The sequence below is a fragment of the Zonotrichia leucophrys genome, chromosome 3 (assembly GCF_028769735.1).
Source record: "Zonotrichia leucophrys gambelii isolate GWCS_2022_RI chromosome 3, RI_Zleu_2.0, whole genome shotgun sequence".
Classification (NCBI taxonomy): Eukaryota; Metazoa; Chordata; class Aves; order Passeriformes; family Passerellidae; genus Zonotrichia; species Zonotrichia leucophrys.
In genome coordinates this window covers 27,600,311-27,618,476 of record NC_088172.1, presented here as the reverse complement: position 1 = coordinate 27,618,476, position 18,166 = coordinate 27,600,311, and the positions used below count along the sequence as shown (strand labels likewise).

The window sequence follows — 18,166 nt, the reverse complement described above, 5'->3', positions numbered from 1 at the left end:
CTTTTTCAACAGCACTTCTGCACTCTTCTTTCCCTTAACCTACCTGTGCTACAGACCTGGGGTAGGACCTAGAAAGATTTGTTTGCAACCTTGATTTGAGGAATGGCTTTCACTCCCTACAATTGATAACTAGTTTCACTCTTCTTTTAGAATAATTAAATTAGAAAGCAGATTTAACTAGTCAACCTTTGCTCTAGACAATAATATCTAAACAATCATTAAATCATCATTAAACCATTAGGAAAGAACTATTATAAGGAAAGCAATATTCACAAACTCATTACCACACCCATTGTGGCATTCTAACAATATTTATAGACTAAGTTGCTAAAATAAGATTTAAATATCTAAACAAAACTATTACCAAATGAAGCTACTACTATCACATAATGTTATTAACTTGCAATGAATCATAAGAAATGTAGATATTCTCACAATCTCATCTAAATTTATTGATGAAAACATTTAAGTCAAAAAAACAAGGAACAAGAAGTCAAAAGATTACAGATTCCCTTGAAACAATCTGATAAAACAATACAGCTCGCCAAAAAAGAACAGTACCATTATATCTGCAGACCAGTTTAAAAAAAAATCAAAAGCATAGACCAACATAAAAAAGGAAACAATTAGGTTTTTTTAGGTTTTTTTTTCCTGTTAGGGAAAAAAAAAAGCATGGTGTCCTTGAAAAATAGTACACTCATGCTTTGCCCAGCATAAGCAGCAGACAAAACAAAGTCGTGCAAGCTTTGAAACAATAAATGTGCAGGTCACTTGCTGGGCAATGTAAAACAAATTATACCCAAGAGAGGTTTTGGAGGCAGCAAGATGACAATTTATTGACAGTTGCATTGTATTCTCTGCCTAATAAATAGTTTTTCCAATTCCAGCCTTCGTTTTAGTAGTAAAACTGCATACAGTTTTAATTATTTAGTTATAAATTATATATAAATATATAAAAATATTTCTAAATTATTAATTATATAGACACTGGACAACTCATATATACCTTTCTCACAGGCTCTATCAGAATGTAAAAATGCAATTCACGTTTAAGAGAAAATTCCCTTGCCCCAAGACTTTGTATCTGAAGTGCATTTGGGACCTAATTAGTTTTCTCTAACTTATGAAGCTGTAAATGAATGCAGTAAAATGCTTTAGAGGGGTCTGAAGGAGCAATGCCCACAGGACTTGTCCCTTGGGACAGGAGAACTCAGTTCTGGCAACCCAAAGAAATGGCTGCAACACCAACAGCGTATCCTGGGCAAATATGCTGATCTTGGAATCCATACATATTCTCGAGCTTTTATCTGAAGAACTCCTAACCTGAAGTCAGCATCAACAAAGGGCATTAAAACCCCTGTGCCTGTGGCTGACAGCACCTCGTTCATGCTTCCATCCTGCAGCTGACTAACAGTTTTTCTCCAGCAGCCTCCCTGGCCTGTGCCCACCACACTTCCATTACATGGCAGGTGCTGCCTGGGGAGAAGCTCAAGCTTAAAGACAAAGGGAGGTAAGGCAGTGGGAGCTCCTTAGCCACACTGATTCAGACACTTGGCAGGATTGGGAGACACTAGACATGGAAAAGACTAGCAAATGTAACTCATATTACACTACTTGTTTAAACTTCTGAGATTTACTTTCCTGATTGAGTCGCTACTTGAGACTTGAGACTACTGCTGAGTTTTTGGACACCCATGTTAACATGCCAACACCCTGAAAAGTGCTGCCACCTTTCATGCCATACACAGACCTGAACATCACTCATGTTCCTTCCTGCAAAAATGGCAACTCTTTATCCATCAAAACTGACTTATAAGCTGTTCTAGCAACAAACAGAGGTGAAGGAATCAAAAAATTAGGCCTCTGAAACAATACAGGAGACATAGAGCTGATTTTACAAAAGGCATGAGCAAATATGTCCACTAACAGACTGGCTGGCTGATTTCATCATGCATTTCTTCTGGATATCAGTGATCAACTTCAAAATAAAAAGATGAACTCTGATTGTTTTGCCTTCATATTTGCCTTTAATCATCAGGGTAAGGTTTTCAGCAGTAAAGAAAGACCAAAAAAAAATTTCGATAAGGAGTCTCTTATATTCTTTCTTTTGCAAACAACTAGCAAAACTTCTTTAAACACAAATCCAGCTTTGAGGAGTCTGATGTTTCTGAAATCTTTTTGCCTTGGGACTTCTTGATCTGGAAAGGACTTCAGACATGTTTCAATCTTCTTCTATCATTGTTTTTTCATCCATGTATGTTAAATGTACAAATGCTGACTTCTTTGAAGCTTTTAGTTGTCTAAAAGTAATAATTTCTGCACATATGCCAATGCAGGCAGGCACACACAGGGTCACAGCTGGGTGACTGACAGAGAACCAAACATATTCTCTCCATCCATCAGGAAAGCACTTGACAGGCCAGTTTAAGAACCTGCAATTGCTTGAAGACAGCTGTTCCAGAGACTGCCAAAGTAGTCTCCCATAAAGAGAGGCTACATGATCAAAGAAGAGAAAGCTATGAAGAATACTTAGACCTTAAAGGAGAAGTATTTACAAAGTTGTATTTGATAAAGAAAGCAAAACTGACAACTGAATTTTTGAGATTTTGATGAACTGCTGGTATGAGAGAACAATACATCATATTTCAGAGACTAGGAGATATTGACCCTGAGAAGCTTGGAAATTCTCAGAAGACATTCAGAGCAGCCTATAAAAATTTTAACAAACAAAAATGACTTCTACCTGTTTCAGTGTCTGTGAAACAAGAATTAATTTTTTACATAAAACTGTCATCAATATATAAGGCAGAAGTGAGCAAATATGTGAAAATACCTTTTAGGAGTATATTTTGAAACAAGAAGAGACTTTTCTAATGTTGTAATAGAAAAACATTGAGACCAAACCTGTGAAAAGCACCTATCTAAATTCACATTTGAATATTTCCCTTAGGAATGATTTTCAGCTACAGCTGTACTGATTTCAGTGGGAACATACTGCTTCTAAAAATGTCAGACCATCCAGTAGACAGCTTATAAAAAAAGAAAACAGTATCTTGATGGACTCAGTAACTGTACTTGCAAGTGAAAGTTTTCAAATCCTGCTCCACAAGTGGATTTTGTAGCCTCTGCCAGCTCTGAGCTCTCCCAGCTACATTCCTACTGGTACCAGTACAGCATGTCCAACATCAGGCACAATCACAGCACATGGAGACACCAGCACAGAACACACTGACAGGCTTCCCTCTGAGAAAGACACACTCCTACACACCCAAATGAGAAGAGGCATAAACAAGTGCACAATTCCAAAGCCACAGTAAGGACTCTGCTTTGCAGGCTTGACTTTACACTTCTCCTTAACTCCTGATTATCAATTCTGAAGGCAGCAGCTTGTGCTTAGATGAACAAATGAGAGATTGATTCATTTTTGCTGCCAGGGTCAACTTGTAGTCATAGCAACAGGCATAACAGGATGAAGAACAGAACAGTTCCAGGGCTGTTTATTAGAACAAGAATGGGAAATACTGACACTGAGTTATTTTTTGCCTCAAGAAACTTTCTTAAAAGTTTAGAGAAAATAATATAAAAAATGCTACAGGAAAGCACAACCAACTTGAAGGCAAAGTGCAAAAAGTCCAAACCATGAAAGCATAAAGTTTTAAAATTTTAATGAATGTTTAATAGTTATAGCTAATATGTTCAAATATTGGTGGCAGTAATAAAGATGAATTTGTAATTCTCTATTTCTTGTCATTCTGGAAGAAGTTGTTTTTCGACTTGATTCTCCCCAACAGCTACTCCTAAGATCCTAAGGAGCTATAACATAGAGCAGCAAATCTGGGAAAAAAATGCAGTTCAGCATACTCTCAGTTTATCTTGCAAATATAAAAAGTTGTTTAATTCATATCTAAAAAATGGCTTAATGCCCAACCATACCTTAAAAAAAAAAAGTTAGATTTTGTATTTTTAGATAGCCTGATAAAATATGTACATTTACAAGAACTGTGTCACTAAAAAAAGCCCTTTTTCCCCCATTAACAGTCATGAACATTAAAACAGTTGTATTTTTAGATACTGTGTATGTCTTGATATATTTCTAAAAGGCTGCCTTAAAAAATATTTTCTTCATATTCAAAACACTGCATCAGGAATCTAGCTAATTCCAAATCATAAATATAGACCAGCATAGCTTGCCTTTCTGTATTAGCAACCATGTACATAAAATACTGTAAACAAATACTTACTGTACCATGGGAAATTGTAAGAAAACCATTTTTAACTGAGCACTTCCTTTTCTGCCACACTTTTCTGATTCTAGTTTAAAAAGAAAAAAGAAAGGTGACAGTTTTAAACATATTTTGTATTACATTTCTTGAGCTCTTAGGACCTAATATTTCTCCCAGCAAACTGCAGCAATACTTACCCATCACTTTTCTTGTACAGACTGCCACTGCGCTCAGTGCCATGCTCCTTGTTTCCCTGAGGCTGATGTAAACTGTACGCTGTGCTCTGGCGAATCTGAGAATCCTGAAATCATCAACAGCAATTTGTGATGCATTCCACACTTTCAACCAAACTACTTCCCCATTAATGAGTTTCACAGCTTCTCCTTCCTGCTCTAATCCAACAGGCCAAATGAAGCACAATTTTCCTCCTCAAGGAAATAGAACAAGATACATTTATTTTTTCAGAGGGCACAAAAAAAATTGAGAAGCATCCATTATCAGCACCTGCCAAAATCTTTTTACTTGCCTTTATTTATATTTACTTTTGGCCTTAATATATAGGGGTTTTAACCCAAAACTTAATTGAGCAGTGGCCTTTCCAACTCATGTAAACAGAGCAAGATACAAACACTAAAGACTATTATTACCTGCAATTCCTAGTGTACTCTTCCACTGAAAAAATAATTACATACATCAATTTGAAGAAGTGATAATTGCATACATCAATTTGAAAAGCAGAAGAGTCCTCCTGGAAACGTAGCTCAGGAGTCATACAGGAAAACTGAAAAGTCATTTCCAAAAAAGAATAATTTAAAGCAAAATATCTGGAAGAAAGTACAATTCTGAGACAGGAAGAGACAAGGATTAATTGAACCCTTCTCACTGCTCTCAGAATTACCCAGAGGTAGGATCCACTGCTGTAAGAGTCCAACTTCTTAAAAAATAAGAGCCTGAAAATGAGGAATCTGATGTGTCACACCATATTAACAGCAGTAACGTGACAGAATGGACTTTTAAATGCACACAGTAACAGTGACTATTACTTCAGATTTTCTTTTGTTTTTTTTCTTTTCTACTGTCATTGCTCTATGGACATAATTACTCTTGTGCTATATGTGGCATATAATGCAAGTACAGTAAGGAAAAAAAACACAAAGCAGCTCACTCATATGACTATGAGCAATTCTAAACATGATGGTAGGGACAGAGCTCCCACCTACACTTCAGTTCAGAGTGGTTAGGAGTCCTCACCTCCAAGCTGCAGGATTTCAGGCTCATCCTGAATACACTGCAGGAGCTCAGTGGTCCTGAGAGCCATGAGCTGAGCTCTGCACAGGCTGCAGCACTCCTTGGTGCTCCTTTTCAAAAAAGCAACCTGTGCCCCCTCCCTGCCTCTCAGCACGTGATCCAGGAAGCCATACCACATAGCTCCAACACCATCTGAGCTTTTAAAAGGCCTAAAGAACTACCACTTAGCAGTCTGCACCTGACAAAGCATCTCTTTAGATTTAAACCAGTCTATCGTTACTTTCTACTAGGTTTACATATAATTATTTGGTTTTGCACTCTGCACAGCATAAAGCCAGAACAACATTTTTAAAATATTCCTGTCACTCACTAAGAACTGCTGCATGCATACATTTACTGACTTTTGAAGAAAATCTGATCTGACACTGCCTATTGTGCCCTACCAATGCCTTGATCTCTGCCTCCCATTAGCCAGTAAAGGAACTCCATTCGCAAGATTAGAGGCCTGACAGGAAATTAATTTCAGTTCTCCCCATCCTCAATTATGTAAAGATTACTGATGACCTCCAACACCTGCTCATAGTACCATTCCCATTAGTCTGTGCTGCTACTTTTTGTGCATCATTTTCTGCCTCATTTCAGCTACCTCCCTTCATCTGTTTATGCTCAGCTGCTGTGTTTGGCCAAACTGGCAAACCAATAATACAAGCTTCCTGCCTCATTTCAGCAGGAGAGGAAGCTGCAGCAGCTGACGTGCACTTCCACACATTCATGACTCTGAACAGGATCTAAAAAATTTAATACTATTTCATTAAAAGATCTTAAGGATAAACATATTGTTCATTTTAAATTCTCAGTTCAGGTCATGTCCAGACCAATACTGTCCAATGTGATTGCCAAATGATGGTTTTCCACAGCTGTTTGACAAGAAGTTCATGATTTTGATCCAGCATCTAAGAGACAGTAGCCACCCCACAAATCGCCACCACAATTAATATCCTTCCTTTCAGCATGCCTTTTCCATAAGAAGGCACTCCAAGGATCTCCCCTTATTTCTGGTTTGCATACTACACAAAGCAGAGATAGAAATCACAGATAACAGGGTCAGACCCAGCAGCCTCATTGGAGAAGCAGAAACAATGTACATTACCTGTGGGAGGAAATGGAATCCTGCAGGCTAGAGGATACACACCTAGTGCAGAGTATTGTCCTTTTAAGTATATCTTAACATAACAAAATCAGAACAGGCTGAAGTACACAAGCCTAAGGAACTGAACTTTGACCACTTTATCAACTTTGAAATGTAGATAGGCATATAAAAATAAGTGAGTCATTTAAAATTTGCAGCATGTTCTTAGTGAATCACTTCACTGACCATAGAAAGGTTTGAAATTCTTTCTTCCAAAGTCTATGAAGATATACTAACTTTTAAGTCAAGCTGAACAACAGAGCCAAAAACAAAAGAAATGTGAAAACAGTATTCTCTAAATATGGTCTGTGACTACTGATAAGAGATATTCTGAGATCCTATTTGTCAGCTCCACTATGTGAACATAACAGAACTTTTCCTACAAGGTGCTTCAACCTATACACAACAAGTTTTGGCTAGCCATTCCACAGCTCCCAGGGAATGGGATTTTAGACTGTTCAGATCATTCCTGCGTGCAAAGCTGCCAAAAAAAGCTCTTATAGCTTTTCCAGAGCCTGAGCCTCTCTGACATGTGCAGGATAATTGCCAGGAGGATGTTCCAGAGATCCATCCCTACCCCTATTACAGCCCCACAAAGTCTCCAAAAGACATATCTATCAGAACCCCCTGCAGGCAGCCTCTCTTATAGCAAAACTACTGTAATTTTTGTCAAGAAATACAGCATTCATCCTATTTTGCAGTGGTCTAAATAGATTACAGGTTCTAACAAAGAAGCAGAAATGAATCTAAACACTATAGTCACAGGACGTGACCTCACCCAAGGTCATGGGAACAAGAACAGTTAAGGCAATACAACTCTAAGGTTGACTCTGAAACTTGTAGAACTTCTACATTTGCAAAATAAAAGTTTAAAAATTAAAAATTATGAAGGTGTACACAAAATAACATTTAAAAATAAAGTTTCCATACAAACTAGGTTTGATGAAGTTGTGTGCAGGAAGAAACTATACACAACAAAACTATAGGCACAACAAAAAAAAAGGTTCACTAAGAGTGCTTGTGCGTGTTAAATTTCTTTAACATAACAGGAACAATGTTTGTCAACATTCTGTCATTTCATACATTAAGTCCATTTTAATTAAAAATATATATATCTTAAAAATCTTGCAAGAACATCTAAACAAGCAACTGGATTTAATTTCCAAAAGAAAGTACAAAGGTAATCACCAATTTGTCTTACAACAATTTTCTTTCCCAAGAAGAGTCTGATAAATTTTTTGATAATATTTTTCTTTTTTTTTTTTTTTGGGAGGGTAATAAAATACACCAAAAAGGAGAAAGAACCAGTCTTTTCATGCCAACAGAAAAAAGCTCAGAGGAAAAATCCAGTTTCTTGAAATCTGAATGCAAATCATGCCACTATTTTCATTAAAACATAGTAACACTTACTCTCCTAGACTTCGGTCACAAAATGTAAATGCATTTCAGGAAGGAAAAAGAAATCAGTTATAGTAAAGAAAATTACAGTGCAACAAGAATAATATTAGTGGGTTGTACAGTAAACTATAAAAGAACACTCTGGCATCCCACTGGAACTCTTTGGCTTCCCACTGATTAATTGATGTTTGCAAAAAGCTTTAAAAATAATTATAGTAATTCTCATGCTCTGCAGGTAAGCATCTATATCTAAATTTGAAAAATTACTAAATAATGACTACAGCATAAAGCACTTTTTATACTTGTATTTTTAAATGTCACAAACTCAGTAGAAATAATAAATGTATGGGTATTATTAATTTTTGAGTATGTGAAAAAATGTGTACTTGTCACATCTTCCATATATATTTAATATCAGTATTACTGATAGACATTCCCAGCAACCAAGAAAGCCACAGACCCAACTAAAAGAGGACACCTGCTAACACACCCCAAACAGTAAAAGCTCCTTCTTGGGAGCAGGCAATCAATGGCTAACCCAAAGCAGTCACCACTTCCACGAGGTTCCCTAGTGTCTCATTCTACCAAGCTCAAATTTGGAAGTTTTTGGAAAATCAGTGAGTTCTGAATGCCAGGCAGAATCTAAGGAAGTGCCTGCTGATCTTGTGGGACTTTGTATACAATGGTCATTATCACAAACTTCCCAAGGTGACAAAGAGAGGAGTGTTTGAGACAGTCCCAAATGCCTGTCTGCAAGTCACAGAATCCCATGGATTGGGTTGGGAGTGGCCTTTAAATGCCAATTCCAGCCCCCAGCTGTGGGCAAGGACACCTTTCACTAGGCTACACTGCTCAACAAGCATCATCTGTCACCAGTAAGAGCTAGGAGGCACCACAGCTTTCAAGGGAGGATCAAAGCAAGACCGGAAAAGATCAAGGAAGTGTGAGCTCTGCAGACTAAACTATTTCATTGTGATCCCACTCAGAAAGAGAATCTGAAAAGCAGGGGGGTGGCTCATTCATCACTCACTCATGGCCCAGCACCCACACAAAGGAAGCTGGCTGGCTTTTATTTATATCAAGAGGAGGCACTAGCAATCTGAAACAAAAGTAGACCCGGTATTTAGGATTACATTATACAAAAGATGCTTACATCCAGATCAGAGTTTGAGACTACTCCAGCATTCATAAAGTCTAATGGCAATCATAACTGGAACTCAAAAAATACTTATTGGATTGCCAAACTGACCCACCTCTTGCACATCTGAACACTGGCATTTTGCAGCTGAGTACCAAACCTGATTGTCATTTTTTGCAGATGATGACAGAGGTGTTTGGGGATTTGAAGTTCAGTTTTACATAATCATTATAGAGTTTGGAATAATATTGTGAGATAAGGTTCTATATGGTCTTCTTGATACTGCCCAAGTTTTTTCATTCTCAGTTTGAGCAACAAAAATAAATTAACAAAAGGAATTAAATGTCTGATAAAAGTTAAAATACCCTAATTTTGATATTAACATGACATTACAAGTAATTAGAATAGGTATTCCAAAGTTAAACCACCTTATATGCTTACCTCTTTCTGATCAACTTGGAGTGCTGATTTTAAAATATCTCTGAGCTGTGTTAATTGTCTTCGTTCTTCGTCTTGTGCTTGTTTAATCTCGAATGAAGAAAAACACAGGTTAAAAATAATATTTTTTTAACTTTTGATGCAGGTCTTTCAAATTTGCTGCTTAATTGGTTCATTTTTTGAGAAATATTCAGTGAGAATGAAAGTGAAAAGATAAGGTGATCAGTTTATTTTTCCTTGTATTTTCAGAAAACTTGATAATGGTTAGGATATTGCTGGGTTAAGACTTTGATATTTCCTTACAATGCTCTTGCTTCCTTGTGTTCCACTTGAAACCACATGTTATTTTCCACTTAATAGACGCTTTTGAGCAAAGGCTGTTCTCATAACATTTTACGCAGTGGGGTCCTGAACTGAAACTAAGACTTCTGAATGCCATATTAAAACAAGATTTTACCAACAATCTACTCTCTACATTAAATGCTGACTATTAAAGCAGCCAGGCAACCTGAACCAAAATGATAATGCTTCTACTGTAGAAAACTAAATTTACCACACAAACATGAAATGTTGCTACTCACTGTATAAAGATCTGTCGAGAGCATCTCAATTGAAGGTTTGAGACTTTCAACTGCTTTTAACCCATCCTGAAAGAAACTTAAAAAGAAAAGCAAAAAGCCAGCTGGTTATGAAACTTTACTTTGAAATTTCTGCTTTAAAAGTTGCCAAAGTAAGACATGCATATTATTATGCCATGCCATAAACTTCAAAATAGTAAACTTTTTAAAATTAATCTTTGACTCATCCACCTCTTTATTTCCATCATAGCTTATTCTAACATGCAAAATCCCCAATTAAGATTCAGAACTGCCACAATCCATTGCCACATAAATTTTCCTCATTCTCACCTCAAATACAAGTTCTCATTGCACTTTGTGAAGTCCCAGAACAAGTAAGATTCACTTGAAGAACAGCAAAAGCTCCATATAAAATAACTGTGATTTCTTGAAGCCACATAATTTTATGTCTGACACAATCTTTTTACTAAAGGAAAACCTTTCTGTTTCCCAAGCATTAATTATGCTCCATAAGTGAGCTTCTAGAATTTGCTACATCTTTCTGTAGTACGTGCATTTTGAATTGGCAGAGTAATGCTGTCTATGCCAAGTATTCCAGTTCTTTAAAAAAATAATTTGAGATTTAAAAAATAAATTATAAGAAATCACAGTTACATGCATATTTGATTAAATATTGCTGCACTGTTTGCAACATAAAATATTTTCACTCCGGGAAGCAGTCATGAAAGTGACAGTGCAACACAGCACTTACATTGCTAAAATATTATTAAATAGAGCAGATTAATGACACACTACAAGTGAAGCTGATTTTAAAAGCAAAAGGTATTAGGGAAAAAATGCATAGATGCAAACTGGTGTTTTAAGATGAAAACTTAACTGATTTCAACAGGCTAGCAGTGGCTCTTTCAAGTTTATAGCTGTAACTTCATTGCTACATGACAGATTTGTAACAGTATCATAGCAAAAGCACAAAATTCCAATGAGAACTCTGTGTTTTACTACTGAGTCCTCCTTCAATTAACTAGAAAAAGAGTGACTCTTTCAATATATTTTTATTCCACTGCTTATGCAACTTATTTCTCTTGAGCGCATAATTCATTTAGATCATTGCTAGGTACACTCAAAGAAGTCCATCAAAACTCAAAGTAATAGATCAAACTAAAAGCCCTGTTTGAAGAGTAGCTTATAAACATGGCAAATGATTGTTCAGTATTCCTTTGGAACATACAATTATATTCAATGTAACAATGTCAATCTCATTACATGTTTCAGAACATAGTTTTGTCAGATTAGTTATAGTAATACCTATAACTAATCTGACAAAAGCAATCTGTCAAAAGACATCAGCAAGAAGAGCTGAAACTTAAGATTTTAAAAATTCTAGAAAAGTGTTATGATGATGTAAAAATTTGAAAACAAAATGTTGCTCCAGTTAGTGTAGAGATTATGAAAATAAAACATACTTGCACTGGGCATGAAAATACTTGATCAAGTTCTGAAGCAAGTCCACTCCTTTTTTAATCTTGATTTCATTGACTTTCAGCAGGTACTGCAAAACAGTAAGTTACAAAGCAAATTATTTTTTACTGCTACAGGGTTTTTTTTCCACTTTATTTTCATTTCTCTTTCAACAAGTTTTTACAGTTGAAGATTTACAAAACCTAAAAGAAAATGCAGCAAAAAGTGGCTTCATGATTTAAGTCACACAAAAAGAAGTTTTGTCACTGCTGACTTTTGATATCCTGTGAGGACATTTCATTATGATTTGTTCAAATTGTTAGAATATGCTTTGGGGCTCCTAAGGAAAGCCAGTGTTTAAAAAAACATGAAAGAGTTTGTGGAGTACATTTAGGAACCCATTCTTATACCTAGCAGCACATCTAAAAATTTATCTCACTAGTTGTTAATTCATTACCAAACAGATGTCATTAAGGAGGAAAGCAGTTTGCTAAATGTCATGGTTTGAGCCTGGCACAGAGCCAGTGCCCCCATGAAAATGCCTCACCCTGGTGTCTGCTGTGAGATGTGACCAGGAATAAGCAAAACAGGCTCCAACTTAAACATAAAGAACACTTTATTACCTAAAACTACAGGAAAAAATAGGGAAAGACTATAAGGAAAAGAAAAAAAAAATTGAAAACCTTACAAAAACCACTTTTCCTCCTCCCCACTCCCTGACTTTCCCAATCCAATACATTCTCTCAAAAACACCAACTGCCCAGCCCGGCACGACACTTTAGTATACTCAAACTGCAGTTCATGAAGAGGAAAGGAGTCCTTCTCGTTCCATAGGCTTCTCCTGGAAACACACTGAAACCTTGTGTGCTTCTTTGTCACTTCGGCACCGCCCGGAAAAAAAAGTCCTTTTGCCGCTTGTGACATGTTCCTTCCATGCTCAGTGCTCTCACCACCGAGACATGGCCAGAGCTGCTTTTAGGGTTGTCTTTCAAGGATGCCTTGTCTCACTCCAAAAAGGCACAGTCTCTGCTTTTGGGACAACTGTCTCCCCCATATTTTTCCAACCCCCTGGGGCCGGGGGGTCCTCACGAATGAACCCTCCTGGTTTTGAGGCACTGCCTCCCCCTAAATGCAGTCTGTGTCACAGGAACAACTGAGTCCATGGCTACAAGAAAAAGTCCAGCCAAAAGGCCACTCCAAATCATCTCTCCCCATCCAATCATCTCCACAATCTCCGGGCCAAAGTCCTTATCTCATCTCATCTCTCATCTCCCTTCTTATTCAGCTTCGAGGAGGATTAGCATTTTTGCAAGGCCCCAATCATGCAAGAAAGGGTTAAAAGTTTTCAGTCTCTGCTGTCGGTCCCGGAGCGACTCCCACGCACGCTGCCCACACGCTGCCGCTCCGGCCGGGCAGTCTCCCTCCTTCTCCTCCTGGCTGGCTGCTCTCCTGGGGGAGGGGGGGGGCTGCCCGATGTCTCGATGTCTCTTGGGGCTCCCCCACCCTTCCATCCTTGAAAGCCCCCTCAACCCCCACCTCTGTCCAGGCCCCAGGCCTACCGCATGGCTGGCCCCTCCCCCGCCCAGCAGCAACAGGCTGGGCGGGGGAGAGAGATCTGAACTCTTCGCCCGACGATGTCCAAAAGAGGAAGTGCCAGGGCAGTGCCTTGCTTTTAACCCCTGTGTATTCTCGGAGGTGTGTCCAAACCCCACTGGCTACACCAGGTGTCAGTATGAAACCCAAAACCTTCATTGGTTTGACCACAGCTTCCCAGAATTCCCACTCCTTCCTGGTCAAACCATGACACTAAAATAAAAGTGAGGGATTATTTTAACAAGTTTTGAAATCTGCCCGTTGATTTTGTAGTTGTCTTTATCAAATCCTTATATGTGGCAATTACAACAAATTACAGTTTAGCAAGAGATTTTTCAATGAATCTAATGTCAAGTGCAAAAGAAGTGTAATTACTGTCCTTTTGCATAAGGCACAATCAAAGTCCACATTAAGTGGCAGCTCCTCCCCTGAATATCATAACATAAAATGTCAGCCATGCAAGCAGAAGTATGATTGATCAAATATCATAGTCCTTAACTGTCCATTAAAAGACAATAAATTTTAACCCCAACTTAGCCAGTGACCTCCAAGCGAAGGAGTGAATGTCTTAATGATGCTCTAACGCATCTGGGTTTCCCCTTCTCACCATACACCCTAAATGTTTTAAATCAGCTCAAGTAAAGCAGCATCTAAGTGCCAGCTTTCAATATTGCAGCTTCTTATGCTGGTTCAGGTGAACAAATGATGAGCCTAAACGTAGTCATGAGCATTACAAATGTAGTATTTCATTACAATAATCACCTCTCAAGCTGTCTGTTAATTTAAAATGGATCTCTAAGCATTTGGTATTTAGTTCACTTTCATAATTTATAGAGAACTAGTCTGTACTTATGATAAAACTTCAATATGTTCACCCTTCTGACTTACTATCAAAACAAAGTCAAAGTTCTCTTTCACAACTATTCAGAGGTAACCGAGTATAAACTTATTTTCCTCAAAATCAGAAGAAATACAGGATACACTTCAGCTGTTCCACATTTATGGTAATTTAATCCAAATTCACAAACATCACCCTTCATTATCACTACAACTGACTGAAGTGAACTCTTCCTTTATTGTGACACAGCAAGAGAGAAGCATGTGTTCCTAGTTGTTTCTTAGGAAAGATATAGAATAGGCAATTAGCTGACAACATCCATATGTTTATTTGTTACTCAAATCTCTTAATCAGTTTTGAACATTTTAGTCTGATTCTGTATAGGAATGTGAAGCTTTTCTCTTATGTATGAGTGCATATAGTTACTAAAAGTAATATCCAGGACAACTGCAGTTATGCTATGCTGGCATAAGAGTCAAATTAGCTACCATCATCACAGGAAAGGCAGTAGAAACACCCATGGTGTATTTTTGGGCTAATGTGTACTAAAAAAGAACACAGCGACTTGAATTCCCAACCACAGAACCAGACATATCCTTAAATGATTCGAACCAAAAATATTCACATCAGATTTACCATACTGCAAAATCACAGAGATGTTGAAGTAGAAACATTCTGAAACAACTTGAAAGACAATTAGATCCCATCCCTAGCACTTTTTTCCTGTACCAACCCAGCAGTGTGCTAGACTAGAGTCTCTCCTCCTAATAACGCAACAGCTGTCAGGACAGGGAACAATGCAGAGAATGAGCAAGGGCTTAAAATAACTTACAGTGAAGTAGTGGTGTAAAGACTGATTTATTATAATCTCTTAGTGTTTTATTTGCATTAATTTAGCTGTTTAGTGAAATTAGAAAATATCTAAATTTCCTGCGCAGTTTGCCCATCAGGATAATAAAAAAAATCTTTTTTTCACAAATGGAGTCAACAAATAACTTGGCATTTCCCTTTAATATCACAGCTACTCTTAAACAATTACATTTTTCAAAAATTTCCTACAAACAGCACAACAATAATATTAATGATAATAATAATTTCACACTGAATCTTACCTCACACATCTGTAACTGGAAGAACCTTCTTTCTTTCTCCATCTCTTCTGCAATTTCAGCTCCACTTATTTCTGTACGAATCATTCCATGAAGCTTAGCATGCTCTTTTTTCTCCTTCTCTATTTTTGTACTATAAGGCAAAAAGAATCAGCTAGTGAAGTGAGAAATCCAAAGCCTCTCAGGAAATCAGATTATTCACAAAGTCTACTGATGGATTCAGAGCCAAACTACTGTAGCTTTGCATATGACTTACTTCCAGATGACATTTCACTTGAAATTTGACAATGACTAAAGATCAGCAATGACATACAGTAGCTGAAATCTAATTAATCATCTGTTAAAGTAATGTTCTGTCAAATATTCCAAAAGACAGTCAACGAGAAGTACATACTAAGTTCCTGCTCCAAAGAAAGAAAATACAGGAAAAAATAATGAGTTTTAATTGAAAACATAGGGGGATGTTTAATCCCAACAGAGCAAACACTGGTTAACAAAGTTCAGTTATGTCACCAGATTTATTGAGTCTTGCCTGTCATCAAGTCATCTTCTATATATACAGGGTTTCCTAAGCCAAAATCACAGTTGCTGTCTCTACTTGCTGCTGAGCCAGCTGGCACTGGGAATGCCGACCAGCCGGCTGTGTTGCCGACTTCAAAGTCTGCTAGACCAGCTGTCCTAATTCCCTAAAAGTTTCCATGAACATTTTCCAAGAGCTCTGAATAAAACAGGTTCTCCTGCAGAATATAAATGAATAACTAATGCCTGTTCTATTCCCATAAACTCACTTCTGCATTTGTTAAAGCTATTCTCCATATTATTCCTAAATGCAGGAGCATAATTTGACAACCCAGCTAGATAAGTCTAACATAAATACATATATATATTAAGGAAAGAAGATACATGAGGGTGTTTACTTTTTGAAGACTTTTAGTTTGCCACTCGTACCATTTAGAACCTCAAATTCTGAAAAGAGCTTCCTGAGGAAATGCTATACTGTTTTTGAACAAGGAATACAGGAAGGAGATCAGAGGAACAAATAACACAGACAACTGTCCTACCTCCTCTTGGGTAGTCAAGTGTCTCTTAGCTCTCTCTCTGAAAAGGTGACATGTCTCAAGTACTCTCTTAACCTGATGTTAACATTACCCTAACAGCTTATGGGAAAATGTCTAGAAGGACTTCCAGACAACAAAAAACTTCTGTACTTACATTTCTCACAAATGAGGAACTGCCTCCTATTACACCTCAAGCAGCAAGGGAAAACAAGAATTAATTCCATGAATCCTTCCCTTCAGCATTCCCACTGGGAAGCATTTTGAGCAGCAATTCCAGAAGCCCCACTGTGCTCTCAGCACAGGCAGGCACAGCAGAGGCAGCCCTGTGCAGTATTGCAGCAGCCAGCACATCCAGCCAGCACCGTGCTCCCCCTCAGCCCATCACATCCCGCCAGAAGCAGATGTTTGGAATGAAGATCCTCTCCTTTGAAATAAATGTTCTGAAAACCTCCAGTTGCCTGAATTAAATCTCAGTTCCAGAATGTTCTGTTTTCATGAAGAATAAGTCCTCACTCTTATCCAATTACTACCAGTTATGCTGTTTTGAAGGTGCTACAGAAAACAGGAGTCCAGATACAAGAATTAAACAGACAATCCTGAACAAGAAAGATAAACCACTAGAAAAAGGATTCACAGAAAATTATCAATATGCAGCTCATTTCTAGCACACACTGTAGAAGAGTTTACATTACATCATATTTGATAGTTCTAAAACAGTCAACCTCAGAGGAAAGATCCAGGATGTTTTTGTTCTCTCAATTTCCAAATTAACCTGACAGTTCTTGAGGCCAGAGAACTCACTAACATGTGACCAGGTGTGAGAAGGCTAATAACTACCAATTACCATTGTATAGTATTTTCATTTTTTACAGAGAACAATACTCAAACATAAGAAAATGAAACCAAGTCCAAAATCTTAGGAGCTTATTAGCAAGCCATAAGGTATCTCTCAATGCTAGTTAAACCAAAAGACAGCTAACACTGCCAAACATTAGGCACAATACCACAGCATCCATTATACTCCTCTTAAAGAAAGCTAGATTTTGGGTGAAAGAGTGCTTTCTGCTCTTTAAAGGATAAATCATACTCCACAGGCAAAAAAATAGTTAAACCAAGATGAAAATATACTGACCTCTATCAAGCAATTCAGACAAAGATACCCTTGAAACCCTTTGGTGGAGCTTCAGGTTACCTGTTTTCAAAAACTCAAAAAGATACTTTACCAAAAACTCCAAATCACCTCTCAGTGACAAGTATCAGAGATCCATGCCTCGTGCATTTCATGTTTACATTTCCTCATTATTTTACTTTTAATAACTAACTACATCTTCATCTTTGTAATTCAGAATTTACCCTGTTGTTTTGCCACAATTATAGGCTACCTCCTATCTGACTGACACTACAGAACACTTTGTTTCTAGGGAAACAAAGAAATCCTTCGCAGCCCTTCTTCACACAAATCTTCTGAGTGCTGAAGGCTAGCTGAGTGTCCTATCCAAATGCAAGGAGCAACTCAGCTTCAAGTGTCAGTCTATTGTGACATTAACCAAATCCTTTTGGCAAAGACACTCCTGTAAGACTACACTGTGAGATTTCCAAATGTTGCAGGGTATTTAGGTTTTCCAGGCCAATCAATTAACCCAAATTATTAAGAAAATTGTGAAAACTCTAAAAAATACCCTAGAAGCAATAAGAAAGCAGCAAATGTTTTGTAATGCAGCTATTCTTGGAGCTCATGCAGCACATATCTCATATATACACTTTGCTGACTAAGATTAAAATGTGAGCACATGTCAGTCCATTTACAAGACAGCTGCACATAACTAATATACAGTGAGGTCAGATGTGTGTAACAGACAAGCAAAGCTGAAATACAGGATGAAGAATTACAACAGTAA

The 18,166-nt window shown here is 37.5% G+C and overlaps 1 protein-coding gene across 4 annotated transcripts in view; it reads right to left on the bottom strand.

Moving 5' to 3' along the window:
• The window catches only part of ASAP2 (ArfGAP with SH3 domain, ankyrin repeat and PH domain 2), an 85,385-nt gene that overhangs the window by 27,182 nt on the left and 40,037 nt on the right, over positions 1–18,166 (bottom strand). For all 4 annotated transcript variants that reach the window (XM_064707688.1, XM_064707689.1, XM_064707691.1 and 1 more), the window contains exons 6-11: positions 15,214–15,343; positions 11,676–11,761; positions 10,216–10,291; positions 9,638–9,724; positions 4,421–4,524; positions 4,242–4,311 (exon numbers count right to left, since the gene is read on the bottom strand). In XM_064707688.1, coding sequence (XP_064563758.1) covers positions 4,242–4,311; positions 4,421–4,524; positions 9,638–9,724; positions 10,216–10,291; positions 11,676–11,761; positions 15,214–15,343 — 553 coding nt within the window. The remainder of the gene's footprint in view (positions 1–4,241; positions 4,312–4,420; positions 4,525–9,637; positions 9,725–10,215; positions 10,292–11,675; positions 11,762–15,213; positions 15,344–18,166) is intronic.